This window comes from Cervus canadensis, chromosome 25 (assembly GCF_019320065.1).
Source record: "Cervus canadensis isolate Bull #8, Minnesota chromosome 25, ASM1932006v1, whole genome shotgun sequence".
NCBI classification, from domain to species: domain Eukaryota; kingdom Metazoa; phylum Chordata; class Mammalia; order Artiodactyla; family Cervidae; genus Cervus; species Cervus canadensis.
Window position 1 is genome coordinate 45,061,759 of NC_057410.1, and position 19,060 is coordinate 45,080,818.

At 39.1% G+C, this 19,060-nt stretch overlaps 1 protein-coding gene and 2 pseudogenes across 5 annotated transcripts in view; all 3 read left to right on the plus strand.

Moving 5' to 3' along the window:
- Positions 1-2,410: 2,410 nt before the first annotated feature.
- Positions 2,411-4,023, plus strand: LOC122427395 (annotated as a pseudogene).
- A 4,679-nt stretch (positions 4,024-8,702) lies between these two features.
- Positions 8,703-19,060, plus strand: part of PPP1R12A (protein phosphatase 1 regulatory subunit 12A) — a 160,998-nt gene continuing 150,640 nt past the window's right edge. For 4 of the 5 annotated variants that reach the window (XM_043447136.1, XM_043447133.1, XM_043447135.1 and 1 more), the window contains exon 1: positions 8,703-9,145. In XM_043447136.1, coding sequence (XP_043303071.1) covers positions 8,909-9,145 — 237 coding nt within the window. In that variant the 5' untranslated portion in view covers positions 8,703-8,908. The remainder of the gene's footprint in view (positions 9,146-19,060) is intronic. The other variant, XM_043447132.1, reaches the window with a different exon arrangement.
- On the plus strand, positions 18,448-18,562 carry LOC122427888 (annotated as a pseudogene).

Consider the following 19,060-nt stretch of genomic DNA (forward strand, 5'->3'; position numbering starts at 1 on the left):
AAGCACCCAAAAGTGGTTTGGGAGAATCCCTTTGCTTGATTCCCCTTTCTCCACCTAAATAGACATAAATTACATAATATTAGGAAATAACATTTTTTAGAAGTCAGAATAAAAGTAAATTTAGAAATGTTCCTACTTGTATTGATCTATAATACTATGCAAATATAGCTTTAACAAATTCCTAGCCACCTAGTACACTACTTTAAACCAGATTCTTAATCCAGATTACTGGCCCTAAATGTTATTCAATAGACATTTGGAGTGGTCACTTCAAGCTAGGAAGGAAAGTGTTTTGAAAGCAACTTCTGCTTTCTTCCTTGCCACAAACATCCCCTGAGGCAAGGAAGTAGAGTTGCTATCAGCTTAAATGTAGGGATGGAAAAGAGGCAAATACAAGAAATCAAAATCTCAATTTTATTCTTTCTAATATATATTATTCATTTAATCTTAACCACATGAAGCTGGTATCATTCCCACCTGCCAAAATTGAGCAGAGTCTTTTTTTTTTCATTTATTTTTATTAGTTGGAGGCTAATTACTTTACAATATTGTAGTGGGTTTTGTCAAACATTGACATGAATCAGCCATGGATTTACACGTATTCCCCATCCCGATCCCCCCCCCACCTCCCTCTGTACCCAATCCCTCTGGGTCTTCCCAGTGCACCAGCCCCGAGCACTTGTCTTATGCACCCAACCTGGGCTGGTGGTCTGTTTCACTATAGATAATATACATGTTTCAATGCTGTTCTCTCGAAACATCCCACCCTCACCTTCTCCCACTGAGCAGAGTCTTTATCGGTGATGTTATCTGTGATCTGTACATGTTTCTTCTTACTAATATTTTACTCTGTTCTTTTTTTTTACATTCTGGGATCTGGAGGAATTTAGAAGATTTCCCCAAGATTTCAGTTGAAGGATTTAGATAAATCCTTCAACTAAATGTTAGTGTTCCAAGATGGAGCTCACACATGTAAACATTCTTCCCAGATGTTGGGAGCAATCTACATTATTACATTTTTTTTTGTTATTTTGCTAATAGTAAACTTGACTGTGAGCATAATATCATATTATATGGACTCTTTATTTTATTTATATATTGGACATGATTTGAAGCATGTGGTATCTTAGTTCCCTGATCAGGGATCAAACCTATGCCCTCCGAGCTGGAGGCAAGGAGTCTTAACCACTACACTGTCAGGGATGTCCCATGGACTCTTTAGATAATGGTACAGAGAGAGTTGTAGAGAGAGAAAACAGGAAAAAAAAAATTTAAGGTTTGCATGAGTGTGACTATTTAAATTTTATGATTTAATTAAAATCTCTTCAAGTTGATAATCAACAAGTAAATTCCAGAAAAACATCTACTTCTGCTTTATTGACTGTGCCAAAACCTTTGATTGTGTGGATCACAACAAACTGTGGAAAATTTTTAAAGAGATGGGAATACCAGACCACCTGAACCGCCTCTGGAGAAATCTGTATGCAGGTCAGGAAACAACAGGTAGAACTGGACATGGAACAACAGACTGCTTCCAAATAGGAAAAGGAGTACATCAAGGCTGTATATTGTCACCCTGCTTATTTAGCTTATATGCAGAGTACATCATGAGAAACGCTGGGTTGGATGAAGCACAATCTGGAATCAAGATTGGCAAGAGAAATATTAATAACCTCAGATATTCAGATGACATCACACTGCAGAAAAAGTGAAGAACTAAAGCGCCTCTTGATGAAAGTGAAAGAGGAGAGTGAAAAAGTTGGCTTAAAACTCAACATTCAGAACTAAGATCATGGCATCTGGTCCCATCACTTCATGGCAAACAGATGGAGAAACAGTGGAAACAGTGACAGACTTCATTTTTTGGGGCTCCAAAATCACTCCAGATGCTGACTGCAGCCATGAAATTAAAAGATGCTTACTCCTTGGAAGGAAAGTTATGACCAACCGACCAACCTAGATAGCATATTAAAAAGCAAAGACATTACTTTGCCAACAAAGGCCCATCTAGTCAAAGCTATGGTTTTTCCAGGAGTCATGTATGCATGTGACAGTTGGAGTAAAACAAAAGCTGAGCACTGAAGAACTGATGCTTTTGAACTGTGGTGTTGGAGAAGACTCTTGAGAGGCCCTTGGACTGCAAGGAGATCCAGCCAGTCCATCCTAAAGGAGATCAGTCCTGATTATTCATTGGAAGGACTGATGAAGCTGAAACTCCAATACTTTGGCCACCTCATGTGAAGAACTGACTCACTGGAAAAGACCCTGATGCTGGGGAGGATTGAAGGCAGGAGGAGAAGGGGACAACAGAGGATGAGATGGTTGGGTGGCATCACTGACTCAATGGACATGAGTTTGCATAAACTCCGGGAATTGCCGAAGGACAGGACGGCCTGGCATGCTGCAGTCCATGGGATCGCAAAGAGTGAGACATGACTGGGTGACTGAACTGAACTAAGGGGATATTGGTAGTGTACTTAAGTCTTGAAAAAGATAAGTACAGATACTCTACTGAAAATATCCTCCATGTAATAACTAAAGACTCCAATATTATTAATGATTTGCAGCAACAAAGGAAAACATTCAGCAATTAATAAATGCAGTGTAATTTGAACTTCTATTTTAATGTCCAATTTGCTTTAAAAGAACTGGAGTATCTTCACAATCCAATCTACTTAAAGGCCATGAATAAATGAAAATATTTGCATTTCTTCAATTTCTTCTTCTGCTTAGATAAATTAAGCTCATTCAGCTATTAAGCTAATTTGAAGTGACTAGCTTTGTGTTGTTTTTTAAATAACAAGTTTTGCCTTGATGGCCATTCCCAGCATCCCCTATGAGCGACGGCTTCTCATCATGGCGGACCCTAGAGATAAAGCGCTTCAGGACTACCTCAAGAAACTGCTGGAGCACAAAGAGATTGACGGCCGTCTCAAGGAGTTAGGGGAACAATTAAAAGAACTTACCAAGCAGTCTGAAAAATCTGAAAATGATCTGAAGGCTCTACAAAGTGTCAGCCTGATTGTAGATGAAGTACTTAAAGCAGTTAACTGAAGAAAAATTCATTGTTAAAGCTACAAATGGACCGAGATATGTTGTGGGTTGTCGTCGACAGCTTGACAAAAGTAAGCTGAAGCCAGGAACAAGAGTTGCTTTGGATATGACTACACTAACTATCATGAGATATTTGCCAAGAGAAGTGGATCCATTGGTTTACAACATGTCTCATGAGGACCCTTGGAATGTTTCTTATTCTGAGATTGGAGGGCTCTCAGAACAGATTCAGGAATTAAGAGAGGTAATAGAATTACCTCTTACAAACCCAGAATTATTCCAGCATGTAGGAATAATTCCTCCAAAAGGCTGTTTGTTATATGGACCACCAGGTACAGGAAAAACACTCTTGGCACAAGCTGTGGCTAGCCAGCTAGATTGCAATTTCTTAAAGGTTGTATCTAGTTCTATAGTAGACAAGTACATTAGTGAAAGTGCTCGTTTGATCAGATAAATGTTTAATTATGCCAGGGACCATCAGCCATGCATCATTTTTATGGATGAAATAGATGTTATTGGTGGTCGTCGGTTTTTTGAGGGTACTTCAGCCGATAGATTCAGAGGACCTTAATGGAGCTACTGAAACAAATGGATGGATTTGATACTCTGGAAAGAGTTAAAATGATCATGGCTACCAACAGACCAGATACAATGGATCCTGCTTTGCTTCGTCCAGGCAGATTAGATAGAAAAATACATATTGATTTACTAAACAAACAAGCAAGGTTAGATATATTAAAATCCATGCAGGTCCCATTACAAAACACGGTGAAATAGATTATGAAGCAACTGTGAAGCTTTCAGATGGCTTTAATGGAGCAGACCTAAGAAATGTTTGCACTGAAGCAGGTATGTTTGCAATTCTTGCTGATCATGATTTTGTCGTACAGGAAGAACTTCATGAAAGCAGTCAGGAAAGTGGCTGATTCTATGAAGCTCGAGTCTAAATTGGACTACAAACCTGTGTAATTTACTGTAAGGTTTTTGATGGCTTCATGACATCTATTGGCTTAATTTTTAAAAAGTTAAGGAAAATTATGTATTGGCAATGATCTCATTAATAGCATATGAATAAAAATGTGTATGAATAAAAAAAAGTTTTGCCTTTTCTTAAAAACAAAAATAAACAAATGGGGCGTAATTAAACGTAAAACCTTTTGCACAGCAAAGGAAACTATAAACAAGGTGAAAAGAAAACCCTCAGAATGGGAGAAAATAATTGCAAACAATGCAACTGACAAAGGATTAATCTTCAAAATACACAAGCAGCTCATGCAACTTAATATCGGAAATATAAACAATGCAATAAAAAAAAATAGGTGGAAGACCTAAGGACATATTTCTCCAAAGAAGACATACAGAAGGCCAATAAACACGTGAAAAGATGCTCAATGTCACTCAGTATTAGAGAAATGCAAGTCAAAACTGCAATGAGCTATTACCTCACACCAACCAGAATGGTTATCATGAAAAAAGTCTATAAACACAAACTGACACCATGGAGAACAGTATGGAGATTCCTTTAAAAACGAGGAATGAAACTACCATATACCCTGAGAAAACCATAATTCAAAAAGATACATACATCCAAATGTTTATGGCAGCACAGCTTACCATAGCCAAGACAAGGAAGCAATATAGATGTCCACTGACAGATGAATGGGTAAAGAAGTTGTAGTACATATATCCAGTGGAATATTACTCAGCCATAAAAAGGAACAAATGTGAATCAGCTAAACTGAGGTGGGTGAACCTAGAGCTTGTTATACACAGTGAAGTCAGAAATAGAAAAACAAATATTATATATTAATGCATATATACGGAATCTAGATAAAAGGTACTGATGAGCCTATTAAATGTAGAGAATGGACTTCTGGACACAGTGGGCAGAGGATGGGATGAATTTAGAAAGTAGCATTGACATATATACACTATCATGTGTAATATAGCTCATAGGAAGCTGTTATATAACACAGAGAGCCCAGCTTGGTGCTCAGTGATGACTTAGAGGGATGGAATGGGAGGTGGGGTAGGAAGGAGACTCCAGAGGGAGGAGAGATATATATATATATAGTTGTGACTGATTCGAAAATCCAATACAACACTGTAAAGCAATTATCCTCTGATTAAAAATAAATAAAATTTTTTTAAAAGTTTTCTCTTTTCTGGAGTTAGTGGTGGATCTTCAGTCAATTTAGTCGCTCAGTCATGTCCGACTCTTTACAACCCATGAACTGCAGCACGCCAGGCCTCCCTGTCCATCACCAACTCCTGGAGTTTACTCAAACTCATGTCCATTGAGTTGGTGATGCCATTCAACCATCTCATTCTCTGTCATCCCCTTCTCCTCCTGCCTTCGATGTTTCCCAGCATCAGGGTCTTTTCAAATGAGTCAGTTCTCATCAGGTGGCCAGAGTACTGGAGTTTCAGCTTCAGCATCAGTCCTTCCAATGAACATTCAGGACCAATTTCCTTTAGGATGAACTGGTTGGATCTCCTTGCAGTCCAAGGGACTCTCAAGAGTCTTCTCCAACACAACAGTTCAAAAGCATCAATTCTTTGGCGCTCAGCTTCTTTATAGTCCAACTCTCACATCCATACAGCTTCTTTATAGTCCAACTCTCACATCCATACATGACTACCGGAAAACCATAGCTTTGATTGGACGGACCTTTGTTGGCAAACTAATGTCTCTGCTTTTTAATATGCTGTCTAGGTTGGTCATAGCTTTTATTCCAAGGAGCAAGCTACTCTATCATTAACTCAAAACATTAAAAAAAAAAAAAAAACTACCTAAGGCAAACAGGTGACAGTTTGACAGCACTTCCAATGAGATTAATACAGAACTTCGTGACCTTTAACAGCTGGAGAAGGAAAGCTAACTTCAGTGAAATTTTCATGTATTAATAGCCCAGGTGGATTTTTATTTTGTTCTGTTTTTGACCGATAGCCTTTGGGAACTGATACTTAACTATTCAGTTTATTAATAAACTAGTTTCACTTATTAATTTTACATTTTGAAGTTAAGCACCTGAATCAGAAATATCATACTTCCCACCAAACTCTTGCCCAAATCAAAACTTGAGATACCAATCTATATTCCAGGGTACCTTTAAGAGCTACCAAATAGACCATAACATTCTTGGGAAATAGTAAAGATAAGCTGTCAATTTTTCTAGGTAGATAGAAGATCTTGCAAGGCAATCCTCGAATTCTTTTCTTTTATTCTAAGAACTGTATTCTGGAGTTTTTTAAGTGGATAGGAATTTCCTATTTTAGTGCTAGTCAAAGGTCTGATATTATCATTGGTGTATTTTACGTCTGTTACACTCACTTTCTATTTCTACAATACTTTTGGAAGAAATAGTATTATCCTTGCTTGGGTTCTATTAGTATTGCCTAGTAATTGCTGTTCAGAAAATTTGGTCTTACAGGCAGGTGGTTTCCTAATTGCCATTTACTCATTTTTATTTCTGAAAATGATAACCTGTAAGGTAGTCTTCTTCCCTGGTGGCTCAGATGGTAAAGAATCTGCCTGCTATGCAGGAGACCCAGATTTGATCCCTGGGTGGGGAAGAGCCCCTGGAGTAGGAAACGGCAACCCACTCCAGTATTCTTGCCTGGAGAATCCCATGGACAGAGGAGCCTGGCGGGCTACAGTCCATGGGATTGCAAAGAGTCGGGCACCACTGAGCAACTAATACACACAATAATACAATACAAGGTAGTCTTCTAGGGGCTTCCCTGGTGGCACAGTAGTTAACGAATCTGCCTGCCAATACAGGAGATGCCTGTTCTATCCCTGGGAGAGGATCCTCTGGAGAAGGAAATGGCAAACCAATCCAGTATTTTTGGCTGAAAATCCCATGGACAGAGGAGCCTGGCAGGCTACAGTCCTTGGGGTCCCAAGAGTCCGACACCACAACTAAACAACAACAACAACAACAACAACTAGTCTACTGGAGAATAAATAGTCTACCCTGTAGACTACTACAACTACTACTGGAGAAAAAGTAGTCTACTGTAGTCTACTGGAGAATAAGAGAAGCTTAATTCTTCATTTAAAAGTGGTGGTTCAGACCCTGAAGAATCCTCCTGCAATGCAGGAGACACAAGTTTCATCCCTGGGACAGAGGATCCAACGGAGAAGGAAATTCTACCCAGGACAGAGGAACCTGTGGACTACAGTCCATGGGGCGCAAACAGCGGGACACCGTTGAGCAACTAAGTGCTCTCGTGCACACACAACACACACATACACACACAGAGTTGTTCACAGTTGTATCTCCAGCATCTAGAACAATGCCTAACCCAGTACAGGTACATAATATTTCCTGAAGGACTCCTAATCCCGCTACTGAGGAAAATTCGGTAAGTCAATTAGTTCTTCAAGGACTCAAGTCTAGATGTTCCCTCAACTTCCATTCAATGAAAAGCTTCTGTGACTTGTCTTATTTTGGTCTAAATGCTCTAGATAATAATAAAAACACTGTATTGTTTAGAAAAGTATCAGTGATTACAAATACATGGCTCAAAAGACACTAGTATTTGTTACAAACCATGTGTGTGGGGGGAGGGTGTCATACAGGACAAAGTTTAAAAGCCTTTTTTATGATTATGACAAACTATAAAATATTTTGAACACGTGACCTCAAAAGGTGGTTTAAGTATGCTGTTATCGCCATTATATCGCCAGTGCCTAGAACAACGACTGGCTCATAGTAAGTATTCAATAAATATTGGTTAAATCAATTGCGTAATATTAATATTCCTTTTGAACTCTAGAAGCAGTTGGGTCTTTATCCATCCTTAGAAAGCAATGGAGCAGGAACCAGAAATCCCTTCAAAGGTCAGGACCAGTAACAAGGCTGCGCTAAACTCAAAGATAGGAGTAGATAAGATTAAAGAATTGAAGGGAAAGAGAACCCAAAATACGCGTCAGAGAATAAAACAAATAAAAAAACCCTAACCCCCCCCAACACACATACATACACCCCAAAGCAAGAAAAAAACAAGCATACGAAGAAAGACGTTTCTTTAGGTGGAGGCTGGCAGAAAGCCATTGCAATATACTGCAGGTCAACCCTTGTCACCAGGCGGTCACCTTGGGCTGAGATCTGGTATCTGGTGTAACTACTACCAAAGACCTCGACACACAGACTCCGCTTTTAAAAGTTCCTGTGAGTTCCTTAGAAAGGGAAATCACTAGCGCTTAACTCACGACCTATCTATCTAGCCTCCATTCCATTCAAACAACGCAACCAATAGGAAAATCCTCCGCCCTGAGGAAACGACTCGGCCTAGCCGAGACAGCCCAGGAAGCAGGCCCGTCCTGCAGGGCCGCACTCCGGCCCGGCGGTTGGCCTCTGGAACCCCAGGAGCTCTCAGCGGGGCAGGACAACCTTCCTTCCCTGTCTCCGCCCTTCCAGGTCGGTCCCAGCCCCAGCGGCCCGGACCACACCCGCTTCCCTCCGGTGGCCTGGCCGCCCCCGCTGCAGTTCGCGGGAGCGCTCTTCCTGGGGCGGGCACAGGCCCAGAGCGCATGCGCACTGGCCGAAGGGCGCCTCCCTGCCCGGATCTCGCGAAGTTACGTTAGATTGGCCGCCGGTGACGGGTGGCCGGGCCGGGCCGGGGGCGGGAGGGCTTCTGAGGTAGGAAGGGAGGTCCGTTCGGCCGGCCGCGCCGCCCCAGTGCTCTGTGGGATACTGGAAGTCTCGAGCGTCTCCTCCTGGTTCCCAGCCCTCCTCTGGCCGCACTCATAGAAACAGTCACACACCCCGTGCCTCCCCTCTCTTCCCTCTCCGCCTCCCCCTTCCCCCCCTCGCGATAAGAAGACCCGGCGGCAGGAGAGGGGATGAAGATGGCGGACGCGAAGCAGAAGCGGAACGAGCAGCTGAAGCGCTGGATCGGCTCCGAGACGGACCTCGAGCCTCCTGTGGTGAAGCGCCAGAAGACCAAGGTGAAGTTCGATGATGGCGCCGTCTTCCTGGCTGCTTGCTCCAGCGGCGACACGGACGAGGTTCTCAAGCTGCTGCACCGCGGCGCCGACATCAATTACGCCAATGTGGACGGACTCACTGCCCTGCACCAGGTCTGTGCGCCCCGCCGCCGCTCTCCCGACCCTGCGAGTCCTCGTCGGCCTCCCGCTCGGGCCTCTCCTCCGCTCCTGGTCTCCAGAGGCTGGGGGCGGCGGGAGACTCCCTGCCGCGGGGTGAGGGGGCGGCTTCCCGCGAAGGAGGGAGGGAGAGAGCTGGTGGAGGGAGGGCTCTAGGCTTGAGGCCCCCTTCAGACCGGTTGGTGGTGGAGTAAGGGAACGGGCGATTTCCGGGGCCGAGGGGAAACGGGCCTGTGGTCAGGTTGGGGCCCCAGGGCCATTTGTGGACGTGGGTCTGGGATTTGGGGTCGAGATGGGGAGCGGTGTAGTGGGGCTGTGCCTGGGTCCCCGATGTCGGTGGTCGTCCAGGGGGACGGAGGATGCTGAAGAAAACGACGAACAAGAGGCCCTGGGGACACTTGGGTAGAAGGACGTCTTTGGCTTGTTAGGTGGGCTTTGGATTTGTTGTAGTTTTTAGGACTTGATTACAAATGGTGATGATAATAGTAGTAATCAAGCGCCCTAAGCCGAGTGCCCCGATCGGACAGTTTCCTGTTTTCTCCTTTATTACTCTTGGTCACCGGGGAGGGGGAAACGGTGTAATTAGCTGATCTGCACCGGCTGAAAGGGAGAGTATGAAAGTGGGTAGTGTAAGGAAGCGTTCTAAAAGGGTTTGTCCACCGCGGGACCGGAACGTACGGAAGAGTCTTACTCCTAGTCGAGTTTGCCGCAGTGTCAGAGATCCTTTGGCCCCAGTTCCTGGAGTGTGCGTTGGGGTTAGAAAGAGAAGAATAAATACGAGGCAGTCTTTTCAAAGCCGGTTTCCAAGCTCTGGTTTTTCTTTGGAAGTGGGGGTGGGAAAAAAGAAAGCTGGTCACGAAGTTTTCTCAAAATGGATGCTTTGTGCATGTTAAAGTTTTATAGTAGTCTGATTGGGATCTCTCAATGTTAGCCAAATAAGGAGAAACTATTGGCAATCCAGAGATAATGTTGCTTTGCCTTTAACAGGCCAAAAGCAACACAACCATGTAGAGTTCTGCATAAAAAGCAATTTTTCAGTGAGGGTAATAGGTGTCAAAACATAAACTCTTCACATTTTCTTAGTGGGCAACTTGGAATGACTGGAAAACAACTTTACAGCTATAGCTTCCCCTTACAATGAAAAAGACTTGTAAACTAAGTCAAAGTTGCCTTGCTAATAGGAGGAAAGATCCTAGCTTTTTTTCGATGAATACTGTAACAAAAACTTGTTTGGGAGGGTGAAATTTATGCCTTGATATTTCATGCATGTTACTTTGCTGCCTTTATAAAAGGTGTGTGGTGGCATTTTTCCTTTTTACTGCTTCCTGTTTAGTGAATGATGACCGTTTTAAGTTTTATTTAATTGAATTCTCATATCAAACTTGGCTTATAGCCTTTGTTTACAAGTTGCCTGGATGAACTATAATGACTGACAAATTGCAGGACAAATCTGGAATTTAGCATGTGGCACCCAGTAAAAATACAGCATGGTCTTTAGCTCTCTTATCTGTTCCATTAATTTAGCGCTTAATGTAAAACAAACTTTTTGTTTGACTGGTTTATTTTAAGCTATAGCATAACTCTAGATTCTAAAAACATGATGTTGAAAGAAACTTTTGGTATTAGAAATGATAATTATGTAAGATGAATCTTTTCGAATTTCTTTCAAGTGTAATTTACATGGTTTAGTATGGAATTAATTCAGAAAGACAGATTAATAATAGTATGTTTTATTAAAAGTGTTCTATAGAAATGTAAAATTACGACAGATGTTGAAGAACCCAGTTATATTGCCTTGGAGGAAGGGGAAAAATTTTAATACTATGTTACTATTGATTTTATGTAGAGAAAATATATCCAGCAGGATTCTTAGAGTTTTTTTATTTTCTCCTCTAAATTTGGACATGTTGCAAGAATTATGGTACTTATCAGTATCTTCCTAATTAACTGAATTCAGTGGTTAGTTTGGCATTATATATGTGTTGTCGTTATTAGATATTTTGTTTTAGCTGACAAAGGCTTAAGCAGAAGTTTCCAAGTTTACGCTAATTATTTGCATAATATCTTTTTGTAATGTATGTATTTGCACATTCCTTAACTCAGTGAAGCCAAAGTCTTAAAATATCAAGCATTAAAATTTTCATTATGTTTTCTCCACCCTCATTTCTTTGATTAACTCTTGTACTTTTTTTGCCTTCCTGACAGAACAAGGAGTTCGCTTTGGGCAAATTCAGAACAACAGATAGTGAAAGGTGATAAATAAAACTCTTTAAAAAATAATCACAGGAAAATGTTAACCTTTAAAATCTCTTGAATACTTAAATTGCAAAACCTTAAATTGACCCATTGATTTGTTAAATAGCCCTTGAATAATTTTTTTTTTTTAATTTAACCTCTTGAAAGTGCATAGAACAGCCAGAATGGTTTTTTACTAGATTGATTATTGGTTAGTCTTTTGGACTGTTCATTCACATTTTTGATTTTGATCAATTGTCTTAAATTTCACTGCCAGGAGAAAAGTTTTGGGAACTTTACAGCCCACAAATACACTTCTTAATTTAATATTTTACTTCCATTTTAATGTGAATACCATATATTCAAAAATTTCTTTAATTGGTTGAATGTTCTTTCTCATTAAAAGTTACAAAAGATAATCAGTTTTCATCTTTTTAGGGAGTATAAAAATAGGTCATTTATTATAGCAGAAAAGACAGAGTTTTCTACAAATTTCCTACATTGGTCTCTGGAATAGCTCCCCTTTCCCTAACCCCTCCAGTAGCTAGAAAACAGTATTGAAGTTATGATATAAACTTCTGATATTCTAGAACTGAGGTCTACAGTAGATTTTCATTTTTACTAGCGGGCAGTACTCGGCATTGATTTAAGACCTAACTGGTAGAGTTTTATACTATATGATCTGTATCTATATTTCAGTATGCTTTATAAAGGTTTTAGGAGAGTAATACTAGTTTTCTGTAGAATGCTTTATTGCTGAATCTTATTGATACTGGTGTGTATAAAGTATAACACTGAGATTTCTTCTAACAGTTTGAGTTTATCCTTTTGGTTTCTGCTTCCTCTGTATCTGTGACTTCCAAGTCAGTTTCCAGTTCAGACATTGCTTGCAGAGCTCCAATACTTCATTTCCATTTTTCGACTGATGACACAGTGTTAAGTAAAATATTATTTAATATATTGTGATTTTATATTTTAAAATATATCTTCAAGTAGAGATATAGTCAGTAGAGGTCTACCCCCTTTGCCATAAAATGGTAACTATTTATTTACATCAGTATCAGGAATTTCTTTATATTCAACCTGAAACGAAATTTTTTCTTTCTTCACCAAGCCTATTTTCATGGATGCATCTGTTGATGATAATCATGTCATTAATCTCTAGATTAAGCTTTAAACATTTTAATTATTATCTACTTATCCCCTTGCCTACATATATCCAATCAGCATCCATAACTGCCTTTTCATCAATTCTTGCCAGTCTTACTATCAGTGTAGGCCATACCTTTATTACCTTTATACCTAGAGTACAGTAACAGCCTCATTGCTTTCCCTGCCTCTTCTCCGTGGTCGATCCAGTCCAGCATTCATGCTGCTATCACATTCATCTTTTAACAGTACCATTTCAATTGTGTCTCTCCTCTCCATAAATTCAGATTTAAAGTGTTTCACTATTTACTTATACCCGATGTATCTCCACTGTGTTACATCTTTTACTTTTTTTACTTCTGTATCTACGGTCTTGCCTTTTCCACCACTATACTCCCTCCCTCTTTGCCAGTCAAAATCCTGGTCATTCTTCAAGGTGCAACCGAGTTGCCATCCAGAAATGCTCTTTCTGTCCTTTGAGTTTGTATGATACTGTTTCACTGGACAGACTCTCCTTTGGGATACTCATTTTACCTTATGTTTTCCTTTTTTACTGCTATTAAAATGTTTCTTACTGAGTAGTGTGTGTTTTAAATTTTGTCTTCCCTGTGGGCAACTGTAAGGACCCAGTCTTTCACATTTTTATATTTCCACATCCTGGCACATAGTAGGTGCTCACTAAAGAATGATTAATTTTATCTTTTACCTCATGCCATAGATAGGAAGTTTATAGTTATTTGTGTGTCATAAAATTATTCAAACATTCACACCCAGATACTTAAGAGTATAATTCTAGCACGTGGTTGAATTTGTCAGTCTTCTCAACAGATATTTTTAATATCTTGAGATTTAAAACTTTCTAAAATATTAGCCTTCTTCCTATTAAAAAAGTACCCTAAACCAATTTACCTGTTGATTAAGAGAAAAATACTCACTTTAGTTACTAATTAATTTGCTACCTTTTTTATAAAGATCTGAACTAGGTCCTATAGCAGAATACTACAGAATAGAATTAAATCCATGTTCTATGCTATTATAATTTTAAAATATTTTACTTTCAAGTACAGACAGACTTGGAGATAAGTTTAATATTGCATCCCTTTCCTCTTAAAATATGAATTTTGTCTACTTCTAGAAGCTCCATTTGAAGCTTCTTTGAGAAATATGTGACCTCCCCTCTTGAAATCAGTAAAAGAAGTACTTTTGTGTGGTGTTTTCTGAAGTGCTTAATCGTCTCAGCCAGGCCATTTTCACTGAATCATAATCTGAAATGTATCTCTCTTTTAAATAGTATTCTAATGGGGCTACTTAAAGGGTTTTCCAACCAAAAGGAAAAGAGACTGAAAGTAGCTGATAGAGTCTCTTATTAGAGAATAGTATAATTGTTATATATGAAAAATTTCTTTAAAACTGAATGTAGAGTTTATAATTGTTTACTTACTATCTTTTGGTGAGGGATAGTAAGATCTTGGAAGAATCTGTTGGATCTCTTATAATCAATATTAAAATCTGTGTTTAAAAAAGTACAGTATACTTTTTCTATGTAACTTAAGTTGCTTATTGCTCTTCAGACCGTTTATTGAAAACATCCTAACCATAAAAAAATAAAACCTAAACAAAGCTAACCCTGAACTGGCCCCTCACTTCCTGCAAATAAATGGAAAACCCTAGCCATATATGGGGTATGCTGGTAGATCACCAGTGCCCACAGTGCTGCTGTTACAATGCCTTCTCTGCAGCTGATGCCTTTGCACTTCCTGGCAACAGTTTTGTGGTCTGACTTTGCAGTGTCATAACCAAGACCATCTTTCATGTGCTTTCAGCTACAGTGTGATTGCAAGCTGTGACTGAGCATTTTCTAGTGTAGCTAGGTAGAAACATTAGATGGAATAGAGGAAAAGTTTTTTTGATTATCTGTTTCTTGCCACATCTTACAGTGCTGTTCACATAGGAGATGTACTTTAAAACCTGTTTAGTTAGGTAATTAAAACAGAAACCCTTAGAAACCTTTGGAGGGAGGTAAGATACAGAAACATTGTTTTGTTACTTCTGTAACATGTTACTTCTTGACATTTCCCAGAGTCTCTATTTTCTTTACCTTTCTGCCTGCGGAAAATTGTAGTTTTCACTCCACTTTTCTTTTGAAAGTTTGGGGGGATGGGGGCATGGGGGTGCTCCATAATCATGTTGGTAAATGCAGTATTGGCATATATCTTCTTGAAAAGTTTAAGATCTCCATCAGTCATTTTGAGTTTCTTCTAAGTTGCAGTTGACTATGTGGTGTTACATTATCTCAGTGTTGCATTGAGAAAGGGGGATTGGCTAGTGAACATTTGCTGAGGATTTGTTGCTTGTGAAATACTATGATAGTTTTATAACCAATATCTCACTTAATTCTCACAAGTCCTTCTTCTCTTGTTCAAGGTTACCAAGTTAATAAATGGCAGAGCTTGGTTCTGACACAGGTATATAAGAGCCCAGACTTATTGAACACTGTTCTGTGACTGCTTAGTGGCTAAGTCGTGTCCAACTCTGCAGCCCCAGGGGCAGTAGCCCGCCACGCTTCTCTGTCCATGGGGTTTCCCAGACACTAGTACTGGGGCCGTCACCCTTTCCTTCTCCAGGGGATCTTCCCAGCCCAGGGAGAGAACCCTGGTCTCCTGCTTGGCAAGTGGGTTCTTTATCACTGAACCATCAGGGAAGCGTTAATACTATGCTACATGGCCTTTAAGTCTGAAGAAGAAAGTATTCTCAAATCTTTCAGTCATTATGGTTGATGATTAGTAGTTGGAAGTTTTTCTATGGTAATTAGCAGAGAATCAAATGAAACATGTATACATAGAATTTTTCTTCATCTGGTTTTATTTTAGCTAGTCAAAGCTTTAAGAGCTTTCTGTGGTAATTGAAGTGCAGTAATACTATATCTAAATTAATCTCAAAATCTATCCTAAATTTTAGGAACTGCCAAGATTGTTTTTCACTGACCATTATGTGCATAATATTTGATAAGTGCTTTGGGAAGGTACAGAGGAAGTTGCAACAGCAACAGAACTCTTTTTAAAGAACAGGGTTTACTTAGTCTTTAAACGTCTCAATTTTTCTTTATCCTAATAGCAATTTATACTAATGCTCTAGGCATTTTTATATACTCATTTATAGTAAATGTTTCATACCTACACATACAACTTTTTCAATGAAAAGATATAAATTATAGGTAAGCTCTTTATCAGTGATAATTAAAGAAGGAAAGCAAGCACCGGCTTGTCACCACCATTTAGCTTAATCTTCTGAAATTTTCTGTACACTGATTATTGGTATTTAAACTTAGGACTTAAGACTTTACATGAAATGCTAGTAAAGTTACCTGAATTAACTTCTGAATTAGTAAAACTTTAAAATATTTATCATGTTTGATTTTAATCAGAAGCCTTTAGTTAGCAGGAATATCCAAGTCATAAGAATATTCTGTTCCTTAAATGATTTTGCAAAATTTAGCAAAATTATATTTCAGATCTTTCCTTGGAAAAGGCAATAGAATTTTCTTTTTTCTTGTTGATAATGAGTGAGAGCACCATTTGAAACATGATTTACTTGTTGCCTGTCAAGTCATTGCTTCCCAGAATTTTACATTTCATGACCAATAAAATGGTTTTTGTTTTTTATTTTTATGACTGACAGAGGAGAACCTAATTTTTCTGTTGTTGTGTTAGGGCATTAAAAACAAACAGCTTTGTCACCTACCATCATCATTTCATAAAAGAAATACTTTAACAAAATAAGGATTAGTATCCGAATGAAGGACAGTAGGGACTCATATATCAATCTGTAAGACTATTGCTATACTGAGAACAGATGTACTTGATACTCCTTCATGAAGTAAGAGTAATTGAAGGTGGGCAGATTTCAAAACTATTCCTGACGTTCTCCGCTTGGTAGATATGGGAGAGAGCACAGGTGGTGGCAGGCAGTGTCGTAGGATGCAAGGGCCTTGTTCTGATCACCCGACAAGGAGCAAAAAAAAGTTATCTGAAGAGATTCAGGATATGGGTGAAAGCTTTCTGTAGGAACCACTGGTTTCATATTTATATTTGCATAAGTCTCTGCATGTGTAATCGTTCTCTGGAATGTATTTCCCAGCCTTATATTAAGGCACAGCTCAAAGCATTGACCACTGGGGTGCACAGTAATTCTTTTCCTTTACTGTTTAAACTCTCAGTCTGGCACTTGCACACTACCTGCTATTGTTGGTGTATCTTATCTCCAGACAGAGTAGTGAATTCCTTCAATTGGGAACTTTGATTCACTTTTCTGTAAATCCCCTTTGGTGTCTGCATTTTATTTTAGCGGGTGCACAGTAAATGTTGATTTTTTTAAAAAAATGAACACAGTAGACTAATCTTGTGAAGACCAGAGTTCATAGAGAACAAAATGATGACAGTTGGTGTGAGTAAATATAACAGCTAGCAAACATTAAAAATAATTCTAATGAAAAAGTGTGTGAAAGTCACTCAGTCATGTCCGACTCTGTGACCCCATGAACTGAAGACTATACAGTCTTCTCCAGGCCAGAATACTGGAGTGGTTAGTTGGTTAGTTAGTTAGTTAAGTCGCTCAGTGGTGTCCGACTCTTTGTGACCCTGTGGACTGTAGCCCTCCAGGCTCCTCCATCCATGGGATTCTCCAGGCAAGAAAACTGGAGTGGGTTGCCATTTCCTTCTCCAGGGGATCTTCCCAACCCAGGGATCAAACCCAGGTCTCCCGCATTGCAGGCAGACGCTTTAACCTCTGAGCCACCAGGGAAGCCCACTGGAGTGGTAGCCTTTCCCTTCTCTAGGGGATCTTCCCAACTCAGGGATCGAACCCAGGTCTCCCGCATTGCGGGCAGATTCTTTACCAGCTGAGCCACATGAGAAACTCAAGAATCTTGGAGTGGGTAGCTTATCCCTTTTCCAGCGGATCTTCCTGATCCAGGAATTGAACCAGGGTCTCCTGCATTGCAGGTGGAATCTTTATACTGATGATTTACTTTATAATTACAGTATAAAGGTAACCATTATAACAATCAGAATTTAGCAGGATATTAGATTTTTTCTTGCAACAAATGTGTTTCTGATTACCAATAAGTAGAATTTTGAGCAGTTTATGTAACATACTTTAAAAAATGAATTTCCTTGTTGTGAAGTAATTAGCCTCCAACTAATAAAAAAAAAAAAATTAAAAAAAAAAAAGAATTTCTTTAAACAACTCATTGAGTGTCGGTTTAGAAATGGAACCCCTAGCATACTGTCATTAGAAACTAATTCATATTTTCTAATGATTTTATTCACATTTTTCCCCTAAACAACACTTTCACTTTGGATCCCTGTATGTCAGTATTTTTCTTACCTTATTAGTATTTTGGTTGTTTATCTTTTCATTGTTGTTCTGGCTAACCATAAAAAGACAAAGTTGAGCTCTTTGTTACTGCCCTAAGTTTGCTTGCTTGACTTGAATGCTCTTTCATGGGTGGAGACATTCCACATTGTCATGTGTTATATAGGCATTTTTCAAATTACATTCAGTAGAAACCATGGAAAGAAATGAAGGCATTCCTCAGCTGTCACCTTTTGGGTAATCTATTTAAATGTATTATGTGCATTGAGGGAGATATTCCACAGGGAGAGAGCTTCACTGACTCAGGTGTTACTTTGACTTGATTATTAACTCATATGTGCTGAAAATACATGTTTAACATGTTTCCTAACAAAAGAAAATGATAAGGTTGTAGAAAGTTCATATCATTTTCTTGAATACTTGAATAGTGCAAAGGAGAAATTTTGTGAATTGACACCTTTTTAGAAGTTAACCATATGGGAAAGTATACTTTCCTGGAATAACTGTTAAATACACATATCATCGCTTCTCGGCCTTTTGGCTAAGATCAAGTATAGTATCTGTTCTTATCAGTTTAAATACACACATCAGTTACCTTTACTTTGTAGTGAACAAACTGAAGTATATACACTTTATTAGCCTTCAAAATTATTTTAAATGGTTCTAAACTTAATCTAGTATTTCTCCTTTTTGCTTGGAACATTTCTGGAACTTTTCTATTGGAGCTTCAGCTCCAGAAGCTTCTTTTGAATATCCTGTGTGGTGTTTACTTTTTGGGGAAGAGTTTGTGAATTTTGAAAATGATAGACATTGGAGACATATCTGGTGGATAAAGTAGATCTGGGTAATCATGGTTAATAAATATTATCAGTAATTGAATGGTGTTTTCTAAAAGGGTTATTCTTAATTGGAACATGGTCATAAAGAGTCCATCTTTGATTTTAGTCAATTCTTAATTGCATTGTTTGGACTTTAGTATGCTTCAGAATTTCTTTATGATTAACTTTGTGTACTCTTTGTTTCTGTTCTAAATTTTGCATGAAGTCAGTAGCTTATTGACCATGGTCTTTTTTTTTTAATGAATGTGTTTTCCACAAAAGATTTTGATGCTGCCGTTGCTAAATCATGACTCTA